The sequence below is a fragment of the Aulostomus chinensis genome, chromosome 22 (assembly GCF_037954235.1).
Source record: "Aulostomus chinensis isolate RoL2024-O1b breed Wild chromosome 22, RoL_Achi_v1.0, whole genome shotgun sequence".
Classification (NCBI taxonomy): domain Eukaryota; kingdom Metazoa; phylum Chordata; class Actinopteri; order Syngnathiformes; family Aulostomidae; genus Aulostomus; species Aulostomus chinensis.
Window position 1 is genome coordinate 17719754 of NC_141341.1, and position 22957 is coordinate 17742710.

Genomic DNA, 22957 nt, shown 5'->3' on the forward strand with positions numbered 1-22957 from the left:
TAACTGCCAACAGCTGTTCATGTGTTCAGACCTCATGAGCCACAGAGGAAGCAGCCCCATCTGCCCAATCAAATCCAAGAACAGGAACAATCCGGTGCTGCTGAGCAACATGACTTCAGATTATCTGATTCTGTGAGGAGGCGTGAGCTCAGTTGAGGACATGAATCATCAGAATCCCTAGTTAATGACTGATGTACCAAGATTCATGACAATGTGAGAAAATGGATGGAATGAAATGTCCAATATTCGCGGGGCCCCGCCCTTTGAGAAAGAAGTACGGTAAATGCCGGCCACGATTTTGATCAACCTTACTCAGATGCTATCTCATTCCCCGACGGCTGTAAACCAAATTCAGCATTGATACCATCAATATGACACCAACTTTTTGCAAACCAGCAAACTAACTACTATATCTAACTATATAACTACTGTGTATTTCTAATGAAGCTGTACATTTAAAAGGCAGATTTAGAATGTTTAATAAGCAGAATCGAAATATTAAACTACCAACACTTTGCTAAGAACCATCGCCACCGTAACAACCCCAGATCTGACAGAGAAGCCCGTTTTGTCTACAGTATGGAGTTTTTAGGTGTCATGTGCTTCTGTGATTATGACGATTTGTAAATACTTTTTGGGAGGAACATTAAGTAATACAGCAGTAAGAAAGTAACAGGTTTTACTTCAGCACGTTTCGGCCTGGAGGAAGCAGAAGCATGAATCATGTAGCTGTTACGTGATTTAGCACCAGTCGTGACATTCAAATTTGCATGCAGATTCAAGTGAGGACCGTAAGCCTTTACGTGGGGAATGTCGAACTTGAAGATGTACCCACTATGTGCTTAATAAGGGACGATCTTATCCGGCAGCTCATTTTTACAGCCATCTATAGCAGGACACCAAATCTATATTGTGATTAGAAAGGCTCCTAAGTCAACATTTCAAAAGGGAAAGACACAGCAGTGGTCATGTTTGCACGTTGCTGGGGTGGCACTGGGTATGCAGAGGTGCTGGACCATTCTTACCTGAACCAACAAAAGCTACTCAGTGCCATGAAAAAGTCAAAATAAGGCAAATGGTTTTTGCACCTTTTTCTTGAGTTCAAGTAAACAATTTGGGATAAGTTCCCTTTCTCACGAATGTGACAGTTATGGAATGTCCAAATACTGATTATTTACTGTTCCAGGATCATGTGTAATCACCTCTTCTTTTAAATAGGACAGACCAAATGTGGATTTAATAACCAGACCATGTATGCGTTCACAGTTTAAGGCCTCAGACATCTGATGCTAGTATCATTGGGACAAAAACTGAATGAGACAAGATGGTCACCATAAAAAGGGTTTATTTGTTTGAATGTACAGACGTGGCATGTTCTAACGATAGCGGTGCAGCTGCAGGGTGTTGCGCCTCTTCCATGCGGCACGGCGGGAGCCTCCGATAGTCAGGTGGAACTTGTGGCCCTTGCCCAGCCCACGGCTCTTCTTTCCTGCAGATGTCAGGCCACGCATCTCCCTGTGCTTGTGCACAGCCTTTGTGATCCATTGGGTGTCTGGGTTACGTCTGACGGCCTTGTGGAAGGGGTCAATCAGAATCACCTCAAAGAACTTGTAGGTGGAATCCTCACCCACCCAGTAGGAGTTGAGCACTCGCAGGGCCCCACAGTGTCGGCCAGCACGCTCCTGCACAGGGAATTGAGATCACGATGAATTTTGACCATCCAGGCCACATCTGTGTGACATGAAAGACTAATCTAACACAAAGAACATGCTGAAGGCTACAAATGCAACTTTCTTTCAGCAGCTTCAACTGTCCTTTACTACAAATTGCATGTTTTACAGGACAATTTCCTGTCAGGTTTAATTAACTGATCACTTAAATGAATGCTGGTTTATTTGTGCAAATCTGAAACTTTTAGGCTTCTGAGTTAGTGTTGACATGACTTTTAAACACTGGTGTGTTTTTGTTTCTGATATCTTGGCGTAACAAGAAAACTACCAAGTCTCTAAGACACGAATACCAAGGAGTAAAAGCGGTATGATTGTCATGGAGATGACTTGAGTGCAGACAGGGAAGCGTATCACGTTTTGAGACATGATGTTCCACTGTAAACATGGGCACGTTTCAAAGCAACAAGTTCACATCAACCAAAACAATAGCTCAGTTACACCCAAGTGTCACATTCCTTCCTGTGGGTAAGGCTGCAGGCACACGCAAGACAGTGTTGCCAGGCCAGAAGAGCGTGTCATGTATAGATGGCACAAACTCCATCTGCTCTCACTTCATGCACTGAGGTGACACTCGCCTGCACTTTAATCCAATAATAGAATTAAGAATGTAGCTGTCAATCTCCCAGATTAACCAACCATTACAGAGCAGTTCAGTTAAATCAAATATTAACCAAGTTACAGTAATACCTCATCAAATCATCCTAAAACTTTAAGATTCATTTCAGACCAAACCTGCTTTGAGACTCATCTGGATGCTTAAATTCACATCCTTAACCCCCAAACACCCAGGAGTGGGTGAATGTATACATTCATTCTCATAATGAGCTGTTTTGCTCCCCGGGGAGAAATCTAGATCATCTGATTAGTTGGCAGTGAACAAATTGCTTTACTTGCATTCTAATAAAACTGAAGTTATAATGCTTCCTGTGAAATGAATTAAAATGGGTCTCAGATGAAGCAACTTTCTTTAGAAACAGATCAGTTCCTTTACTGTAAGAAACTACAAATCTTCAATGACATGGTTTAAGGTGCATTGGTCATTTGCCCCGTGTTCTTCTGACATGTTACTGCATCAACCTCAGAGGTTAAAAGCGGCCCTTTTTTCCTTCACTGACCAACTTGTTCTTATAAACCATCAGGTGTGTACAACGGCACGGGACAATAAAAATGACACCTGCAAAATAGTACATTTAAGAATGGAATTACCACATTTCAATGTGATCTATAGCAGATTATTCTTCAAGACCAAAAAAAAAAAAGGATGGTGAAGGTGCTGAGTCATAGCAAGGAAGAAAGTAAAATTCATTGGTTAAGACAGCATCAAAGGCTGTAAAACCTTGGTAATATTTGAGTGCCTTTGTTGCGCAGCACTAAAACCACAATATTAACAGTATTCAGGTGTTTTTACATTTAACAGCAGCTGCTTGTGGAAGAGAAGTAATGTTCAGGCTTCAACATTTCAAAATGATAAAAACTTGAGGTTCTCAATCTTTACATCAGGAAGGGCAACTGCTGATCAGCAAAGTGATTAATACCACAAGTTCTGAAGAAAAGGCTTCCGTGAATCAGCCACAAAAATTTTGGCAAATAAAATAACTGAAAAATGTGGTGTCTACAAAACATAGCCAGAACCAATTTTGAAATTAGAGGCCCTAACCAGATCCTGTTTAAGACTCTTCAGTGCAACTCTGAAGCCGCGACTACTCCAGCTAAGATCAGGTGACAGAAACTGCTTCACCAATTTAATTATCTAATTTGCAAAATCTTTTTGGTGCAATTTAGAGTTGGGGGTGACAGCACACAAACTGCTTTTGTTTTAAATTTTTCCAGGGATGAAGCAGTATAGCATGGTTTGCTGTGGTCTTACATCCAAGAGAAGATGAACATACCTCAGCAATGGACTGCAAACTGCGGGCAAACTTGATCTGGTTGACACCGTGGTGAACTGGCTTGCCATAGGTAGCACCCTTTGGCACAGGGCGTTTACGGCCTCCACGGCGCACACGGATACGGTAGATTACATAACCTGTTAAAATAAAGACAACACTTGTATATAATATATAATATTTCATCAGAAACACATAACATACAAAGCGCATGTACCTAAACTACAGGGAAATGATGGTTTGAATTGCATAGACAAAGCTGTCAGGTGCAGGCGCTACATCTTGTGACCACAACTGGGTTCTACACTCACCCTGCTTGGCCTTGTAGCCCAGCCGACGGGCTTTATCAGGTCTGGTGGGTCTAGGAGCACGATGGAGGTTGGACAGCTGACGATACTGCCAGCAGCGGACACGGAGCAAGAAGCGCATCACATCGGACTGCTTCTTGCGCCATAACTCCTGCATATACCTATATGCTCCCATGTTGACTTATCTAGAGGAGACATTTCGGTTAGACAAGTTTACATAGCATGTCTTGACTGACTAAACTGGAGCAACTAAGTGGATTCTACTGTACAATTTCAAAAATTAAAATAAATAAAATGTAACAACACAAAATATAATAAATAAGTAGAATATTTAGGTTGATGATGACATGGAGCAGCATATCAATATGTCCCGTCTTCTTAAAGAATAAAACAGCTATCACTTTTTAATGCTTACAATTCAACACCACTGAATTACAGTGCACTGTATTTACACCACCAACTTTTGGAACGAAACCGTAACTCCACCTTTCAACAAGTCAATATACAAGGGTTCTTTAGTACAGTAACACCTTTAACGTAGTTCTCACAAACCACCACTTTACGACAAGCCTAGCGCAAATATAGCTAGCATGCTAAAGTTAGCCAAACAGCCCATCACTCCTCACTTCACGGACTCCCTTCAACGAAAATACATGTAATACACGAGTCTAGATAAAGGGGTACGTTTAAACATTCGCTCGACTTAACAAGACATATTCAGGAGACACGTTTATTATCTCTTGCGGCCAGCATTATCAGTCGCTACAGGAGCACTAGGACAGGAGCCGACCACTCAAAAAGGGGCTCTTTTAAGTGTTTCCTTTGAAGTTCAGCAAATAATTCAGAAACACGCAAACACGATAATTGGGCCGCAAAACAATATTATGCAACAAACAAACTGATGAACCAGTTTTAGTAATGATTAGAATGGATTGCATTTGGACGTAAGGCATTGGAAATCTCGCTTACATGATGGCGCACCAGCCGGAAAGAGAGAGAGAAGGTACCCAGCATGCTTTATGAAAATTATAGTGACGTATTTCCTTGGTCGTATTCATGGGAAATGTAGTACGCTTTCAAAAACTGGCATCAGCAGTCACATAGCTTTTCCTCGCACATTTTTAAAAAAAAAATTGTATGTAGAAAACTTTTATAAACCTGCAAAGAAGGGGGATACACTTAATCAGCAATGAAAAATAACAAAAAAGTTCATGAATAGCGTTACCGCTTGAGTTGCGCATGCGTACTAGGATAAGCAGAATGGACGCTCTGGTTGCAGTGCTCCATTTAAAGAGTTGATAGCAGGCTTTTTACGGTTGGTATCGAACAGTTTCCCAGACTGTTGCAGGATTTATATTAAATATGTTGACAACTGGCTTGTTGCTGATATTTTTACATGACCCGGGTCAGCTACACTGGCTAACCTATTAGCCCGCCTGCTTGGATAAACCAAACAGTCTTGTTTTTAGCAGTCGTTTATTGATTTTCTTTCCGCGTTTCAGATCAATCTATGAATAACGCCATACTTTTAACTGATGTATTGGAGTCTCAAAAATGGGAAAAGGCTGTAAAGTTGTAGTGTGTGGCCAGGCAGCTGTTGGAAAAACTGCGATAGTCGAGCATCTGCTGTACGGAAATCACAGCGTAGGTAAGTATGCGTGACGTTCATCATAAACATGACCGTTGTAACACTTACACACTTTACTGGCCCTGAAGCTGTACTGGTCGGGCGAATAGCAACTATTAATGTATTTTTTTTAAACTGATGGGTTTCGACATGAAGCTACCCTATTGATTGAATAGTGTGTATTGTGGAAGCGCCTCTGTTGCATCTTTAAAAGAATGTGGGTTTTTTTTTTAAATTTGTTGTTCTGCGTTCCAGGTTCAGAATCAACTGAGACCCAGGAGGATGTGTATGTGGCCTCAGTGGAAACGGACCGAGGGGTTAGGGAACAGCTGAGGCTGTATGACACTAAAGGTCTCCACGATGGACAAGACCTGCCCAAACATTACTACTCAGTAGCAGATGGTTTTGTGCTGGTCTACAGTGTAGACAGCTTGGAGTCTTTCAAGAAGGTGGATGTTTTGAAGAAGGAAATAGACAAATCCAGAGATAAAAAAGAGGTATTCTTTATCAACCCTTTATTTAAGCTGTGTTCAGAAATGTAGGGCTGCCTCACGCTGTCTAGTCAAGTATTGGCACATCATGGATCTAGCAGATTTTATTCATTTTGAGACATATCTGTGTTGGTCTGATTTATTTGAACTCTCCTTCTCTTCAGTCCTCATAAATGATGAGGGAACAGCAATCAATATGATCGAAGGACCTTTCCAAATCTTTTGTAAAAGTTACTTTTCACAATGTTTTTCCAATATGTAAAAAAAAAAAAAAAAAGAATATGATAAGAACTTGTTTTTATACAGATATTGTCAATGGCTACATTTTAGCCGTCAGCCTGAAGCAGTTGGAAAATACATGCCTATCATAATCAGGATTCCCTTTTATATTAGACTCTTCAAGCCCAAATTACTGTATTCCTACAGCTGAATTATAATTCCCATGCCCCGGAATACTTAATTTATGGCTGTAACAAAGGACAATGAAAAGCAGTAAATATTCCCTTTGAGAATCCGGAATTTTCATTGTACTTTTTGGTCTAAAAAAATTGTAAATCATCATTTTCTGTTTTTGCTCAATGGCACTTATGTAATCCTGGGGGGAGGCGGGTGTTGAGATATACAGGGTTGTCATCGATGACCTCTATGATTCGATGGTACGTAATTATTGTCCTGGTCTTGCAGCAACACACACCTACCTACAGATCGAGCTGAAAATGAAACCATGTAGCTGTACATTTAGAAAGTTAAATATATCAGCGGCAATATCTACTCAGTTGAATAAAAAAATGCCAAAGTAATTGGCAACCACATTCAGGTTGACCAACTGATATGTTCCAAGTTTGGTTGGACATCTTTGACTCTGGGCAGTGACTGCTTGACATGTTGCAGGCAGACAGGTTGAACTTGCCGACAATTTGGTATTCAAATGAATAGTTAGTCCTAGTCCCAATCAGGGATGTGTGTGTGTGTGTGTTGTCAACAGGTGACAGTCATTGTGCTGGGAAATAAGACGGACCTGCGGGAGCGTCGTCAAGTGGATCAAGAGGTGGCGCAGCAGTGGGCGCGTGGCGAGAAGGTGAAGCTGTGGGAGGTGAGCGTCACTGAGCGCAACTCCCTCATTGAACCCTTCACCCAGCTGACCAGCCGCCTCACGCAGCCTCAGAGCAAGTCGGCCTTCCCTCTGCCGGGACGCAAGAGCAAAGGCACGCCGTCAAACGACATGTGAGGCTGTACGCCTACGCTCACATGTTGTTTGACAGCTGCTCAAAGGCTGCTTTCACCTGTGAACGGAAGAAACCAGCTAGAACAGGTTGACGCTGTCCATGATTCACCATTTGTTTGCTTATGTTCAGATTTGACCATTTAAATAACTTCTCCAGAGCTCTTATATTTAAGGATCAATGTTTTCTAAAATCTTTTTGAGCAGTGACATTGATGATGGTAGGGGCAGCATGGCTCAGAGGTCGCGTGGCCGTCTAGCAACCGATGGGTCACTGGTTTGATCCTCACTTCCCCAGTGACCACGCCAAGGTAACCTTGAGCAAGATACTGAACCCCTACTTGCTCCTGATGACCCTGCAATGGACTGGCAACCCATCCAGAGTGAACCCTGCCTCTCCCCCAAAGACAGCTGGATAGGCTCCAGCCCTACCCTTAACTTATTTCCGGTATAGAAAATGGATGGATGGACTTGACGGTAACTCATGTCTGTGACGTACAGAGCTGGAGTCAGGATAGGGTGTTGTGAGTTTAGCTTAATTCAAGCAGGGGTAGATGGGAATTAGCTCTGCATAAGGTTTCCAGATACACAAATGAAGACCTCTCAACCTTAAACAAGTCTCCTTAAACTGGAATTTAAAAAAGGTTACTTGACAGTCCATTTATCCGCTCCTCACTGATGTGCAGTCTCAGTGGCTGGTGTGGTTTTATGTGGTGTAGCTGCTTATTTGCAAACCTCCGATTCCAAGTGCTGCTACTGGGTCTTTGTGCTAATCTTGGCTAACTGCTCCCTGGCTCTGTCGTAAATGCACATTCATGGGATTAATATCAAGTTGTTAAACTTCTGGAATTGTTTTAGGCTTGGACACATCTAGGAGGTAAGCTGAGCTGCTGGTGACGACATTGTCTAGTGTAGGTTGTGTGTTGAAGATGCAAATACCGCGTACAGCTTCGCCCGTGAGTGAGCCAAGTCTGAGAGGAACTGCGGCCCACCTGAACCATGTCTCAAGCCAGCCTAAACAGGGCTCTGTCATATGACAAACATTCTAAAATGGGTCATTTCATAGCCAGATAATGACACCATACACTTTATTTACATTCTTATACTGTTAATAATAATTTTCAAATATATACTTGATAGAATAAAATAGAAAATGTTAAATTTGATAAGTAAATAAATATAGTCCAATAATGTAAATATGCATTTAATGCTGTTAAGTTGCAGTTTTTGGTCACATTATTCTCTCGTCAGTATCCGGTGAGCAGGTCCATCAATGGCATCAAAAATCAGAATAAGCTTTAACAGGGAGAAAAGTAGTGTCAGTGAACGGGGACCTCTGGTGGCGGGTGCTGTGTACAAAAACACATCACCCCAGTACTGTGCAGTATCAGCGTCAGTTCAATGGGACACAGTATTTTTGATGGTAATTAAAATATAAATTTGTGTTTTCTGAATACCCTGGTATCCCATAATCCCTCGATACTGGCCAAATCTATGTTCATTCAACCCCAGATGAGAAACTCTTGTGGGTTCTTGTTTTTTTTTTTTTACCTGCTCTTTTAAAGTTGTGACCAGTGTGGACTCCATCATTTGCACCAAAGATTTAATACCTAGATTTGACTGTAGACTGTAAAAAAAAAAGAAAAAGAAAAAAAGTTTCTCTTTTCTTTTCTCTTGAAAAATGTCATTCCTTCAAGCGTCTCAGAAAAGCTGCAGCATCTTCAATACGCTCTCAAAATCATGCACCCGATTCCCTCATGATGTGAACGCAGCATGACTCAGCGTCTGTCCATCCCAGCTATCACATAGCAGCAATAATACTCCTCGTCTCTGATGTACGACTCCTCATCAGCCGTCTGGCATATGTTGCACTCGTGTTGTCCAGCCTGTGTACTCTTAATGGGGCTACTAGTTCGAGCTGTGTGTGCGCACCTTTTTAATAGTAGAAATGATTAGAGAATTATTTATTTTTAAAAACTAATTTATTTTTGTCACTTTAATGAACCACATTCCTTGACTTAAACGATGTGAAAGACGTTTTTGTGCTCCACTGTATTTTCTCGTGTCAGTGTTTCAAAAGGTTGTGTTCAGACCAAATGCAAAGGTTTCGCACGGGGAGGCATCATGTGAAGTCACTGTCAACCAGGTAATGTGAAATTTGTACAACCAGAAAATATTATAACTTGAGTTGGAAAATCACGTGTCATGGAAGTCTGTCGGCACTGAGATTGTCCAGATGTCCCTGATGCTGAATCAGCTGATCTGATCCAAACTCCACTGAGAAAACAGTGTGTTTAAAAAAAAAAAGTGGGTGAACGGGCTCTTGGATGAGAGGTGAAAAGAAGGAAGCTCAGATGAGTCACGACAAACTTTGAACCGCTCGGCATCAGTGATTCGTGGCAATCAATTCACAGCTTGGTTAAAGTTTCAGCGGTCATCTAGATGCTGTTCTGACAGACAGTTGTGAAACGTCATGGACTGTGACACACCAGAGCTTGGTTTTTGGACGCGTCTGGGACAAGACGGCAGTTCCGATTACTTCATGGTTGATCTTGGAAATAAACAATGTTGGTACACAGGGGGAAGACTCTGCCCCCTTTCTCTGACTACAAGGATTACTTGTGTTTTGCTTCGGTGTGCTGCTGCTAGAACAGAGTTGTGTTCACTCTTATTCTCTGCTCTGTAGTGATGCACTGAATAAAATGTAGCATCTTTATTGTCAGGCCTCCAATCTTTTCTGAAATGTTTGAGTAAACCATTTGATACTCGCAATGCTTCAGATGGTCATATTTAATTCTTCAAGGGTGAAACAAAACAGCTTTTCATCTATACATAACAGAAATTACAACCAATATCCACCTGGATCCAAACACGGTTATGTGTGTAAAACAGAGTTTCAAAGAAGGGAAGCGAACACCAACCGGAGCTTTGGATAATAACGCGACAGTTGACCAGGAATCATGCTAGGACATTTCATCGAGCGTTCAATCTCCTACACTTGAGAGAACACAGAATGCATTATTGCCAGATTTGATCATAGTTGGACCTCAGATAACTTAAAAACTTACAAGAAACAAAATGTCAGGAGTTAAGACATAAAGATAAAAATCCACCCGCCCCTCCTCCACCAGGGGCCGTGCCCCCTGAGTCAGCATCCCACGTCCCCAAGTCGTCCAGCCTGCAGCTTCTCTGGTGATTATGTGGCGTAGCGTTTGGTCCACTGTTTGGCTATCCTGTCGTGTTCTGGTCTGTTTGTTGTGTATTGAGTGGCGATGCTTCCAACCAGCGGGTCGGCTGTAACACACCAACAGAGTGGGACGTCAAGATTTTTGTGCACGTGTGTGTGTGTGTGTGTGTGCATGTGTGTTTTCCAGCTCTCACCAGGGTTACAGTCAGTGAGAAGGGAGCAGATGGACAGGAGGACCTTGGAGATGGTGAGGGCGGGACTCCAGTTGTCCTTCAGGATGTCCAGACAGATCACCCCCTGACTGTTGATGTTACAGTGGTAGATCCTTGTACGGAACGTCACCTGGATACACAAGAATGAGAAAAAGAAGTTATCTGCAACTGTAAAGCATTCCGCTACTATGACCCAAACTCCCCTGAAAGCATCAATGCTTCAAACTTGTTTCAGGTCAGCAAACATTACTGCCTTTCAAAGTTAACAGGCTGCAGGTATTTGGAGCTGACAGCAATGTCAAATGGTTTGGAATAATTCATTAAGACATTGGGGACACCAGAGGGGTCCTGAGCATCACAACTGCCTGGGAAGAAATGGAAAGAGCAGCTTTCCATGATGTAGGGTGCCCTCCAGAGGAACATTTTAAAATGACACCTCAATAATAAAGGGTTTTTGATGATCTTTTCGTGTGTTTTCATATCGTTAGCCTCATAGCATAATTGCCAAAGTCATATGTTGGCCAAATTGAGATATCTGCCCAACTCTACTCTCCTAAGGCTTCTGAGTCACTGTGCCTGACTGGCTCAGGTTGGCCAAAATATGACCTAGGCAGTTATGCTATGAGGCTAACAATATATAGTCCTGTGTAACCATGCACAGTCCTCTCATAGCGGCCCAAGAGAAAAGGGACTCCGTTTTTTTTTTTGTGTGTGTTCACAATGTCAGATTGTTTGAAAGAAGACTTAGTTCTTTTCTGGTCCACTTAAACTCTGCTCGGGCCTCAAGTCCTCTTTCTGCTCACACTGTCAGCAGTTCAGACCGTTACTGCGTTGCATTATGGGTAATTGTCTCTTGGAACAACACGGCTCCTTCTATACTTGCCTTTGCAGCATGTGATCTATCTACGAGCCTAGAGGGCTTAAATACAATGGAGAACTCCCAATGCAGATTAGTGAACTGCAACATGGACTTGTTCACATCAGAGGGGTCCGAATTCATTTGGAGCACACACACAGGCATACAAAAATACGAATTCCTTAGTCTCAGCTCTTTTTGAGAGCTGAAAGGGTCCTAATGTGAAAACTCCCCCCAACAACCAGTTTCACCTTAGGTGGTTTGAAGGGGTAATCTGGTGTGAAGGCGATGTCCAGGAAAAACACTCCTCCCTCATACACGGAGCCTGGAGGTCCCAGGATGGTCGACCTCCACTCATAGATGTTGTCTCCTTTAGGGCCGGCGCTGTCGATACACAGTAAACATGTCATTGGGATTCAAGTTTTGAGGCTGCCAGCCGTGCAGCTATTTGTTTGTGGCAAAAAATGTTGATCGGTTGATTTGTTTCTCTCTGCATTTGTGTTCATGCTTATTAAGAGGCGGAGCTCCAAATTACACACCAATCACATGCAAAACACTCAACGAGAGCGGCTGAACAGGCAACAAGCGATAGACAATGTTTCACATGAACTGTACGATCAGACGTGTGCTGCAGATCGGTCGTCCCTTTCCACAGCAGCCACGTTGACACGTCATAGCAGGACACACACAACTGACGCAATCAATTATTGTCTCTTACTATATATTCTCACCTCAGTCTCCTGGCCATCTACAGCTGTGTTAACCTCATGATGACATGTCAACATGGCTGTTGTATAAAAAAGAAAAGAAAAAAAAGGCCTATCCAGACAGGAATTTTCCTTTTTGATACCAGGGGAGGTCAAGAGATAACTGGCGTGTGCGCATGTTTGTCTCAAAAACTAACACACAGTTTGATGAAATCTGGTGAAAAGATGGCCAATATAAAAGTGACTAACTTCCACGGGCAAATGTAATTATAGACAGTTGTATTCTGTAGCCCCTCTCTGTGCTTTCTTGTTGATGTAGTTTTCAACCAGAGAAGTTTTCCAGACCAGGAAAGAATCCAGATCTGGATCCAAGAATCTTTTTTTTTTAAAGATTCACAAGAAGATGACCAGAGAATGAATAAAAACATCAGAAAATTTACAAGCCTTTTTTTTTTTTTTTTTTTTGGATGACAAGAAATCTATATTAATCTTTAAAGGTCAGTGGTGTGTTGGATTTTTCTTATTTGAAAGCATTCAAATAAAAATGAAAGCCTTCCGAGCATTTATTCTATATCATTTTAATGGTAATTCATTAAATCAGCGTATCGACCGTGTGAGTCACTGTGTCAACGGAGTGGGAGTGATGAAGAGAAAAAGATTAACAACTTCATCTGCCTGCGGTCAGAAAGCTGAAGAGGAGCGGGCCTGACAGTGAGTCAACAGCAGCTTCTGTTAACTACTTTAATGTTTTTACATCATCTACTTTTAGATGAAGTATTCCAAAACAAGAATTCCACCTTCATCTTCAAATGATAACTGGCGCTCTTTACACATGAAAGTCTCGTTTTCAGTGCGAGTTGGTGTGTACTAATTGGCTGTGTTGATCATTCTTTTACGGGCTGACAAAAATGACAATCTATTATTCATGAGCAGCAAGTGCAAGGAGAACGCAGTGTGTTGCTGAGCACACAGTTACTCTGTGCAGGTCCGCACTGAAGAGAGCATCAACGTGCGAGCCAGCATCGCTTAGCAGGGAGAGAAGGCGGGACTATTGGTCAGTGTGGGTGTCACAATAAGAGCTGATGTATAGTTGTGCACTACCACCTTAATTAGACACTTGTGCTTTCCCTTCACCTCATCCCAGTTTGCATAAGCTGTTGTTATTGTGCACCTCAGAGGGGAGAAGCCTCCTCCGTCGCATTCCTGAACTAATGAAGAAGATTGCTGACATGTCAGCTGTTTCATATTTGAGGCTGATTTGACTCGTGCAGCGGTAGAACACCGGATGAGTACTTCTACTGCGGCTAACATGAACGGCAACATGCCACATTTTCACTAGAAAGAAATGCTTCTCTGTTTCTGAATGAAAAAGATAGAATTCATCAAGCTAGAAATTCATTTTACCAAGACAACTGAACAGATTTTTACTGTCCTCTTTCCTCCTGGTTGAGCTGGTTGAGAGACGAGGAAATGCTGTCTGTCAGCCAATGGCGACATTTACAACTATCCAGCTTGCCGTGGTGCCCCACTAAAGCCTGGCACACAGACGGGAAACTTCTTAAAGTTCCATCTGTGCTGACATTCAGAGTTCAGGGCTGCTTTCAGGGTTTCCGTAGTAGCAAGAGTGTGCAGGCCAGCCACTTCCTCTTCAAGGAGGAGGCTTTTTATAGAAGAGAAGAAGCTGGTAAGAAAACCTCTGTACTCTCAAACATGCTGCAGAGGTGCATGGAGACATCAGCACAAACCTCTATCACTGAGGAGGAGACAACCCTCACACACACACACACACACGCACGCACACACACACACACTTGTATAATACCCTGTATCTGTGAGGGTTCACATGATATAAAGTTTGTCATTAAAGGGCATGGAGGGTCTGTGCAAACAGCTGTGTGCCAGGTGTTTTGTTGTGACCAAGCACTTATCAGTGAAACACACTGCTGCAACAATATTAACCGCACATGTGCTGGTAAACCAAACCTGACCGTCAATCAGTCTCTCTCTCTGTTTCCTTCTCTGCCTTTCTTTTTTCTATGAATGTGCAAAATCTGAAAAACAAAGTGGCTTCAGAGTGAACGGTCCAATCAACATGCAGTCATCGTGGTTATTTACCGTCTCCAGCTCTGAACAGCATCGACAGAAACATGAGACCCCGGTGGTGTGGTGCTAAGGCATATGACGGCTGCCCACAAACACATAAATGAAACGTTCACTGAACCAGAAAGGTGCCAGGCATAAAACACATGGATACAAGGATGCGATTTGGGCCGCTGACCCTTAGTCAGCAGGTGCGCATTGAAGCCAGCTTCAGTAATGCCACAGTTAACTGTGTCGGGAGGAAACTTGATACAAAGATAAGCTGCAATTTGTTACTTTATTAAATCTTAGTTGGGATCATGCACATGAACATATTCATGTTAAAAAACAGACTATTTTACAGTTGAAACAATGCTTATTGTTTCGTGGATGTTCTGTAGTTCCATCCATCCATTTTCTTTACCGCTTATCCATTGAGGGTCACGAGGGGCTGGAGCCTATCCCAGCTGACACAGGGCAAGAGGCAAGAAGGCTCTGGACAGAGGACCCTGGACAGGTCGCCTGTCCATCCAAGGGCCATCAGGAGCAATTAGTGGTTCAGTATCGCTCTGATTGCTTCTTCCTGAGATTTCACACCAAGTGATACTGTGGTGAAAGAGTGGATTGGGGGCCAGTTTGGGACTGAGCCACAGTGTCTGCTGACCTGGTGTCGCCAACACCGACATCGTCCAGTGTATCTGAACTTGCTCACAGCTGGAGATGTTGAAAGTACTTTATAGTCCTGAGGAATGAAAGATACAATCAAAGAAGTGACTTGTAGTTGTTCAAGCTGCAAATGGCTAAAATCCCACACTGGAAATTCTACACATAAATAGATGCCACTGTAACCGCTCTGTTCCTCCTGGAGGTATCATGAGTCCTGATGCTGAAATGACAGGAATCTGACACCTGAGGGTAACTTCTTCAGACAAGACATGGTGAACTGGACGACACAAATCGGAGACAAAGATACCAAACAAAGTGTCTGCTTGCGGAGAGTAAAAAGGGATGAAGCAGGTCTGTGAAGTCTGCAGTTCACACTAAAGTGGCATTAAGGATGTAGAAAAATACCCGAGGGCCTGAATGGCTTTCAAGGAGTGGAGTGGGATTTATTTTGATGAATGACAGATGAAAGCTGTATAGTGCTGCTCTTAACAAGAGGAATGCTGATGATCATGCAAACTAGTCAGGGGAAAACAGTTTTTCTTGCATCAGTCCTGGTCTATTTCAGGAAGCAATCTAGAAAAACGAGACGGCAACAAGCAGCTGACTCATGGATGTTTAATCCAGTCGACAGCATCTGTGAGACCCAACTGCTCAGCTCTCGTCACACCCTGATGAACAGATAGAGAATCCCAGAAAGAGACGACAACAACACCAGAGGTTGGACCGAAGAGTTGGGCAGGACAGGAGGTTTCCTGTGGTCAGTGGAGCAGCTGCCCAATGACAGATTACTGAGAACAGATTGATTGTTCCGACAGCCTCCGTCTATTTCAGCTGTCAGATGCATGTTGATGGGCAGAACCAGGAGCACGTAGTGGATGCTCAGTCACGGCTGGTGTGTGTCACCGTGCTCAGGTGTCTGTTTGTGGCCAGGCAAACCTCAGACTGATAACGTGACAGACAGGCCCCGCCCAGCCAAACATAATGAATACGTGATCATCAGGTTCTAGCTGGCTCCAGTGGAAGGAGTCTCCAAACCAGTACAGCTGCTCCGCACATTAGGTGAAATGGAGATTTATGACTCACTCACACACACACACACACACGCACACACACACAGAGGCCTAGGAATGTTGAATGAAACAGCCAGTGGCGAAGCCTCAAGTTTCTCTGAGGCCAGGCTTCACTCGCTGAATGCTGACAAGGGGTCTGCAGCTGCAGTGAGCCCACCTTCCACATGGAAACCTTCTCCCCTTCATTATTGATGAGAGGATCATTATGAACTCATCTAAACCCACAAAAAATAGTTCAGCCAAGCAGTTCTAATCTTGCTGTCTATCCTGAGTCCTTTGTTAGCTTCTGAGTCTCAGAAGTTACTGCAGACCTGCAGTAGCTCATCATCAGAAACACACCTCCAGCTGCGGCTTTACTGTCAACATCTATCCTGCCATCACCTGAAGAAGAAGATGCCGCCACTGCTGCTTCATCACATCTCAACTCAGCTCCAGATGTTGCAGGGCTGTGTGAGTGCACTCTCAACCGGGTGACACCAGGCAATTCCTGTCCCCCTGGAGAGGGGGCGGAGTATTCGATCTATATACCACTCAGTGGTAAAGGAAGGCTCTCAAGCTCTTTTAGACCCAAACCTGCTGGATGCATCAGAACACATGGAGGCAGGACAGCTCTCTGTCATGAATTCCCTCAAAAAGAGCCTGATGGTTTGTACGGTGGCCTCACTTATCGATCCACATTGATTTCATTTCACACTGCAGGAATTTTCTCTCTCTCTCTCTCACTCACTCAAACACACACACACACACACACACACACACACACACACACAGTCTATCAGCAGCATCAAGGTGTCGTCATTTGTGTCAAGATAAGTCAACTATTCTCCCCTACAAAATAAAAGCATGATGAGAGGCTGTGAAAGTTACTGTCAAGCATTCCAAGTTCAGGTTTCAGGTGAGGGACATGATGTTGGTTGTCAGGGACAATCACATTGTTGTTTCCAGCCTTGATGTGTTTTTAATAACTCCAGCCCATTCAAAGTACTATTCAAGTCTAACGCCAGCGCCTGGACCTGGATTTTGTTTTATGCAATCAAAATCCTTCCATTTTACATTCACTGACATTTCTTTCCAAAACAAAACATGAAAAACCAGTATGAGGTCACCAGTCGTCAGTGGATTAGAGAAAAAAATATCCGGTTTAAAGGAATTATGACATGATACACAACATAATTAGGAAAAATTAGTCTTGAATCTTTTGCCAATTATAATAATAATTTTATATAGTATAAGAGTTTTTCTTATCCAATTCAATATTTATGGCTCTGCCTTTTATCAATCTGTACTTCTTGATTGTTTCATATTTTTCTGAATTGTTGCAGTACCAAGAGAAGTTCCCCCTCAAGATCAAAATGCTAGCTCTCCATTTACAGAATGAAGACTTTTTTCTAATGTAAGAAAAAGAAAGCACAAGACGACTCATCTCTTCAGACACTGGAGTTATTTTCTACTACCGATGCTTCATGCGAAGATTAATTCACACACCTGCAAGCTATGCGCACAAAGGTTTCACACAGACAAACTATATTCTGGACATTAATCTCCCCCCCCCCCCCCAAAAAAATTATAAATAAATACATGCAGGTCACATTTGGTATGCGTCAATGTGTCAATTGCAACCAATCTCTAGTTTCCAAAGCCGGCTGTTTAGGAGGATTCAACATGAGAGTTAAGAGCGTGAAAAGGAGAGTCTTCTAGCAGGACTCTGTTTTTTGGGTGTTCACCTGCCAGTGAAATTATGGAGATGTTCTTCACAGAGTATCTACAATTCATATATTTGCATCTTTTGAAGTGCTGCACTCCTCTCGTACCTTGGGAGATACGGCGAGTTGAAAATTCCAGCTGTCAGTGACAGAGCACCGTAATCCAGACAGCTGGAATCTTTCGACTCTGCCGTGTCTACTGACTGTTGTTTGCAAATTTCTCCAAGAGATTAACTCAAAATGTGTCAATCAGACTTTGGATTGTGTGTAAAAACCTGCCTCCAGAGACAAATAAGCCAATCAGTCTTCTCCTCCAGCGCACTGATACTGGATCATCTTTCCATCAAGAAGAAAACATCATGATGCTATAAAAACATCAGTTTCATCGGATTTTCTCATCGTGTGATGAAGGTTTCTGTGAGGAAAAATCACCGGCATCTCGTCTGAGTCACTCTAGGTACAATTAGCCAATAATAAAACACTCTCAAGCTCCTGTGAAAGACATCAAACTGAACGACAGGCTGCAGTAACATGGTTAATAGCTGGAAAAACACGGTTTATAGAGGTTGTAAAGACGTTAATGATTATTGGTATCACTGAAGGGCTCTTTGGAAACATTATAATATCCATTTTTACACTGAGTATATATTTTATAACTAATGGCATCATAATTATTCCGCTGCTCCAAAGACAGAGTTCAGTTCTGTCTATTTCCAGATCTGACCGTGTTGTTGCCACAAAGGAGATGCACTTTGTATTGACGTAAAAACAAAGTAAGCCAACGGTAACTAAACATGTGACAGAAGCAAAGCACCGCCGGAGACAAGCAACAGACACAAACACACACAAACGGCCATGACGAGGTGCCGCATCGTCACGGACTTACCTGCAGTTTGGTGGTGGATCCAGTGTGATATCTGCCAATTCCTTCTGGATTCTGAAAAGGAAGAGAGAGTCTCCAATCAGGAGAATTGACTGTGAGACATGCTAAGTTCAGACCAAACCAAGACCAAGTGGGGTTTTTTTGCTTCAGGATTTTTGTGGGTTTTTAATGGAGCCCTTCAACTTGTCTTACAGGCACAGTGAACTACAACACAGTGGACCAACCCCCAACTTGGATGTAAGGTCTGAGATAAAAACACACACACACCCTTGTGTGTGTACTTATATGTTTGTGAGGACTTTCACTGACGTAATACATTCCCTAGCCCCTCACCCTAAACCGAACCATCTCAGACCCTAAAACCAAGTCTTGACCCTCCAACGGCCCTTTGAAGAGTGAGGACCGGCTAAAATGTCCTCCCTTTCCAAAATGTCCTCATTCTGTTGGTTAAATACCTATTCTAGTCCTCAATATGTAGCAAGTACAAGAACACACACACACAAACAGCAAAGAGCATACACTACACACTTAATTTGGGATCTCACCGTTTTGCACTAGTAGAGAGAAGTTTGGAGGTCTTGCTCATACTGGCTTTCCCTTCTCCTCGTTTCTTCTGGGGGTTGGGCTCTCGCTGCTGCTGCTGCTGCTGCTGCTGCTGCTGCTGCTCCTGACGATGAGTTGAGTAGGAAGAGGAAGAAGAGCTGGTGCTGGCACGGGAATCTTCATCCGACATACCGAGCCTGGAGAACGCGCAGCAACACAAGACAGGAGATTTTAAAAAAAAAAAGAAGAAGAAGAAAAAGAAGGCCCAGACGCATCTTCAGCCCACTATTACTAATTTAAAGATCAGATGTATGGAGACCACAGCTGCTGCTGGAGCACAGAACTGAAAATAACACTAAGAATGCATTCCTGTATCTGGCATGCATCCAACACACCAACACGTTCCAGCAGTCTCTCTCTCTGCAGGTGGCGGTGAGCTGTCAGCTGGTTGTGATGTTCTTTACTTATTCATCTTGAGAAGTAATGAAACTGAAGACATTCTTTTGGGAGTCGGCTCTTGTCAGTTAGAAATGTTTGGAGAGAATCACTAAACTTGAAATAGTCACGATTAAATGTACGGCATCTATAAAAACAAACCGATATCGATCTCTCTAAAACTTAAAATATACAGTTTCATAACATCTCAATAAGTTATTATTGTTGAACGTTCAGTTTCCGCATTTCCAAGTCAATGGGTTTTTTTTTTGTTAGAAGCCTGAATAAATCTGTGGCGAATATGTGCTTAAGATATTTTTGACTTTTATTGTATGGGATGAAATAAGTCAGTAGATTAACCACTGGATTTTGACGTTTTACGTGTCTTAATTAGCCTACAGAGTTCTTCTGAGGTCATGAAGCATCATCAGGGTGAAAACAGAACAAGGCTGAACCTCACTGGGATGACGTGGAAGTCACGTGACTGCGGCGTAGCTCCTTCAAACCCTAATGTCAGCTTCGTACCGTTGCCATTGGGGTTCAAACCTCATCAGAGTGGTGTTGGGGAGTGAAGATGATATTGAGGAACATCACCTGTAGGCCTCGTGTACTTCTGTTCACCACTGAGCTGAATTTCTGATTCAATCGTCCACAATCCAATGAAACAATCCCACTGGCTTTTAGTGAAGAGACCCACGACGGTGCTAATAAATCGAACTAAAAAAAAAAAAAATGGAATGGAACTCCTTGCACGCAGAAGCTGCAGCACACAGCTTAGCATCCATTCCATGTATTAAGTGTTGCAATGATAATCCTGAAGTCAGAAAATCTTGTTCAGATGCTGCTTCCTCTGACTCCCTGGCTGCATCAGTACTTTAATGGGGGTAAAAGTTATAACAACGGCAATAAAACGTAATAAAACACGCGGCTCACGGAAAGTGAAGGCTGAGAGATCCTGACAGCCAAACAACTAATCAGAGCAGAGCGAGCTGACAAATACACCAGCTCCATTCCTGGTGCCAAGAGGAGGAGAGGAAGAAGGACGATGAGGAGGAGGAGGGAAACTCTGAAGGACTGAGAAGAAACGGAGCGATGAGAAAAGGCTTGGCAAGAAGCAAACGAGTAAGTGGGAGAAAGTGAGGACCTCATGAAAGACAGAGGAGGAAATGAGAGAGGAAGTCTTGTGGAGAAACAAAAGGAAGAGGAAGAGACGGCAGAGATCAGATGTTTTTCTGTTAGCCAAAATCCAACATTTACCGTCTCCTACATTCACTCTGTCAACCGCCAGCAATGTCTGGCTAAACTAACCAATATCTTCACTTCATCTGACCATTATTTTCAAGATTAATAGACAAACCTACTATTCTTAGAAGCTCAAAAGAATAAAAGGACATGCTTGTCATTCATTTCCAGAGCCCAAAGAGCTGAAATAGCTTAATTCACCCAACAGCCCAGAGTTTGACTTTCCTTTTCTGTCGCAAAAGACCACAGCATGTCCAGACCCAGCTAATGCTGGATATGTGTGTGTTATATGCTTGCTTTAAAAAACACAAGTGTTTCATCAATCATTAAAACAGTTGCTGAATAGATCTGTCCTCTGTTCCCTGCGGGCAGCAGCAGCGGACGGTTCCTAAGTGAACTGAAGTTGAGGAATTGGTGAATGTTTGACATTCAGCTGGTCCCCAGCGATCTGGGGTTCGTCCCCCATCAGCACCGGACCCGGTGGGACCTCTGGGACTCCAGTGTTTGCTGAGATCAGCCGACCGATGAAAAGGTGCAGGTCTTGAGTACCGACCAGGCTGACACGTTTACCGGGGCAGCTGCTTGGATCTCAGGGAGGAACTTGTCACCGGGGCACGTTCCTCTTTCCTGAGGCTGATGTCTGCAGATGGGCGGTATTTTTAGCCATGTTAGCCAGCGACAAAGGAACTCATCTGTTGAGACATTTGGGCTGAAGGCCTAGCTCCTTCTGGAAAGACCCACGACCACGCAGAACCTCAGCTGACCGGCGGACCGGGTCCAAGTGGACCAGAAGGGAAAGCAGAAACACACCGACGGTTCGATGTCGCAGGAACCACGCACTCCTCCTCAACAGCCTCCCAGCGACTTAACTTTGACTTGCACAAGTCAGCGAGGTGATACAGAGCTGTCACGCAGTTACGAACACGTCCGACCCACGTCACGACATTCACAACAAGCCGGGGACGGCGGACCCTCGACGGGTCCTGGCGTTTATCCGTCGACATGCAGCTGATCTGAGTGCAGCCAGTCACAGGATGAAGCGGCGACTCCATTCTTCCCTGACGCACGGAGACGCACACACATACACACACACATTCACAGCCACAACATCCCCGGAAACACACACACACAACAACAGCAACAACAACTAAAGCTGCGACAACGGTCGCACAGGTAAGACAAATATTCCGCATCTGATACCTTTCTTTGTGTGTGCACTGCCCGTGTGTCTGTGTGCCTCCGCTGCCTGGACGCACCACTGTCAATTACTGACACTGAAGACAGATTACACTTCCGGTCAACATTTAAACATTAAAAGCAGCGAATTTTTTTTTGAGACAAAAAAAAAAATTTACAAACTCATTTATTCATTCATTGTCTTAATTGCGTCATTGATCTAATCGTAGAACTGTAGTGAGTGTTGACCTTTTATAGTTGCATGCCATTTATGATGTCAGTCCTGCTTAAGCCCTATTTCTACAAAAAAAAACAAAAAAAGGAAAGGTACAATCACTGAAACACAGACCATCACCTCCATGTGCAAAATCATTAGGCTATGACAGCTTAATATTTCAGACCACCAGTGACAAATGTATGGGTTGGATGGTCAAGACTTCAGGTATTAACTGCCTTGTGAGAAATGTTCTAACCTGGAAGATCCATCAGTTGTTCCTCACATTTACTGATTCTTTTAGTCTTGTTTATTATATTTAAAAAAACAAAACACTAATATGTGAAGCAATGATGGGAAAAAAGAGTTTATATTGAAATAACTGAGAATGCCTAATGCCTGGACACAGATGTCCTTCACCAGCTGCAGGATCTGGATGATTCTTTCATTCTTTTCCAGGTCTCAATCCTCCATTCAGATTTTCAAGAAAGTGTCGACTCTTAGAGCTCCTGGTATCAGGGACCGGTGCAGCCTCTTTTCATCTTTACTTTGCTACTGATTAGCAAAAATGATCACTTCCAATTTAATGTTGCTGCAAGCAGCAAGTGAAAAAGCCATCATGAACCCACTGTCCTGAGGAAAAACGGTCCCTCTGCTGGCCTCATCATCGGCGCTGTTCATCATCATCAACATCATCATCAAGGGCAGATAAAACTCCAT

The 22957-nt window shown here is 43.2% G+C and overlaps 3 protein-coding genes across 4 annotated transcripts; 1 reads left to right on the top strand and 2 right to left on the bottom strand.

Annotated features, from left to right (window-relative positions):
* Nucleotides 1-1328: 1328 nt before the first annotated feature.
* rpl15 (ribosomal protein L15) lies at nt 1329-4967 on the bottom strand. Its single transcript, XM_086193838.1, has 4 exons — nt 4894-4967; nt 3928-4109; nt 3620-3756; nt 1329-1682 (listed from the first exon to the last, which is right to left on the bottom strand). The coding sequence occupies exons 2-4, from the start codon at nt 4097-4099 to the stop codon at nt 1377-1379; spliced, it is 615 nt and encodes a 204-aa protein (XP_086049964.1). The 5' UTR covers nt 4100-4109; nt 4894-4967; the 3' UTR covers nt 1329-1376.
* A 187-nt stretch (nt 4968-5154) lies between these two features.
* Nucleotides 5155-9988, top strand: nkiras1 (NFKB inhibitor interacting Ras-like 1). The gene is made up of 4 exons (XM_086194395.1): nt 5155-5239; nt 5427-5572; nt 5807-6048; nt 7028-9988. Exons 2-4 carry the CDS (start codon nt 5479-5481, stop codon nt 7268-7270), a joined length of 579 nt encoding a protein of 192 aa, XP_086050521.1. The 5' UTR covers nt 5155-5239; nt 5427-5478; the 3' UTR covers nt 7271-9988.
* Nucleotides 9247-22150, bottom strand: LOC147241017 (ubiquitin-conjugating enzyme E2 E1-like). Of its 2 annotated transcripts, none has more exons than XM_086194392.1 (6): nt 20066-21954; nt 19173-19367; nt 18631-18681; nt 11771-11903; nt 10646-10793; nt 9247-10558 (listed from the first exon to the last, which is right to left on the bottom strand). In XM_086194392.1, exons 2-6 carry the CDS (start codon nt 19358-19360, stop codon nt 10461-10463), a joined length of 618 nt encoding a protein of 205 aa, XP_086050518.1. In that variant the 5' UTR covers nt 19361-19367; nt 20066-21954; the 3' UTR covers nt 9247-10460. The 2 variants fall into 2 exon arrangements, with proteins under 2 accessions (XP_086050518.1, XP_086050517.1); XM_086194391.1 differs by lacking the exon at nt 20066-21954 and adding an exon at nt 22048-22150 and having other exon boundaries at nt 9248-10558.
* Between the last annotated feature and the right edge of the window lie 807 nt (nt 22151-22957).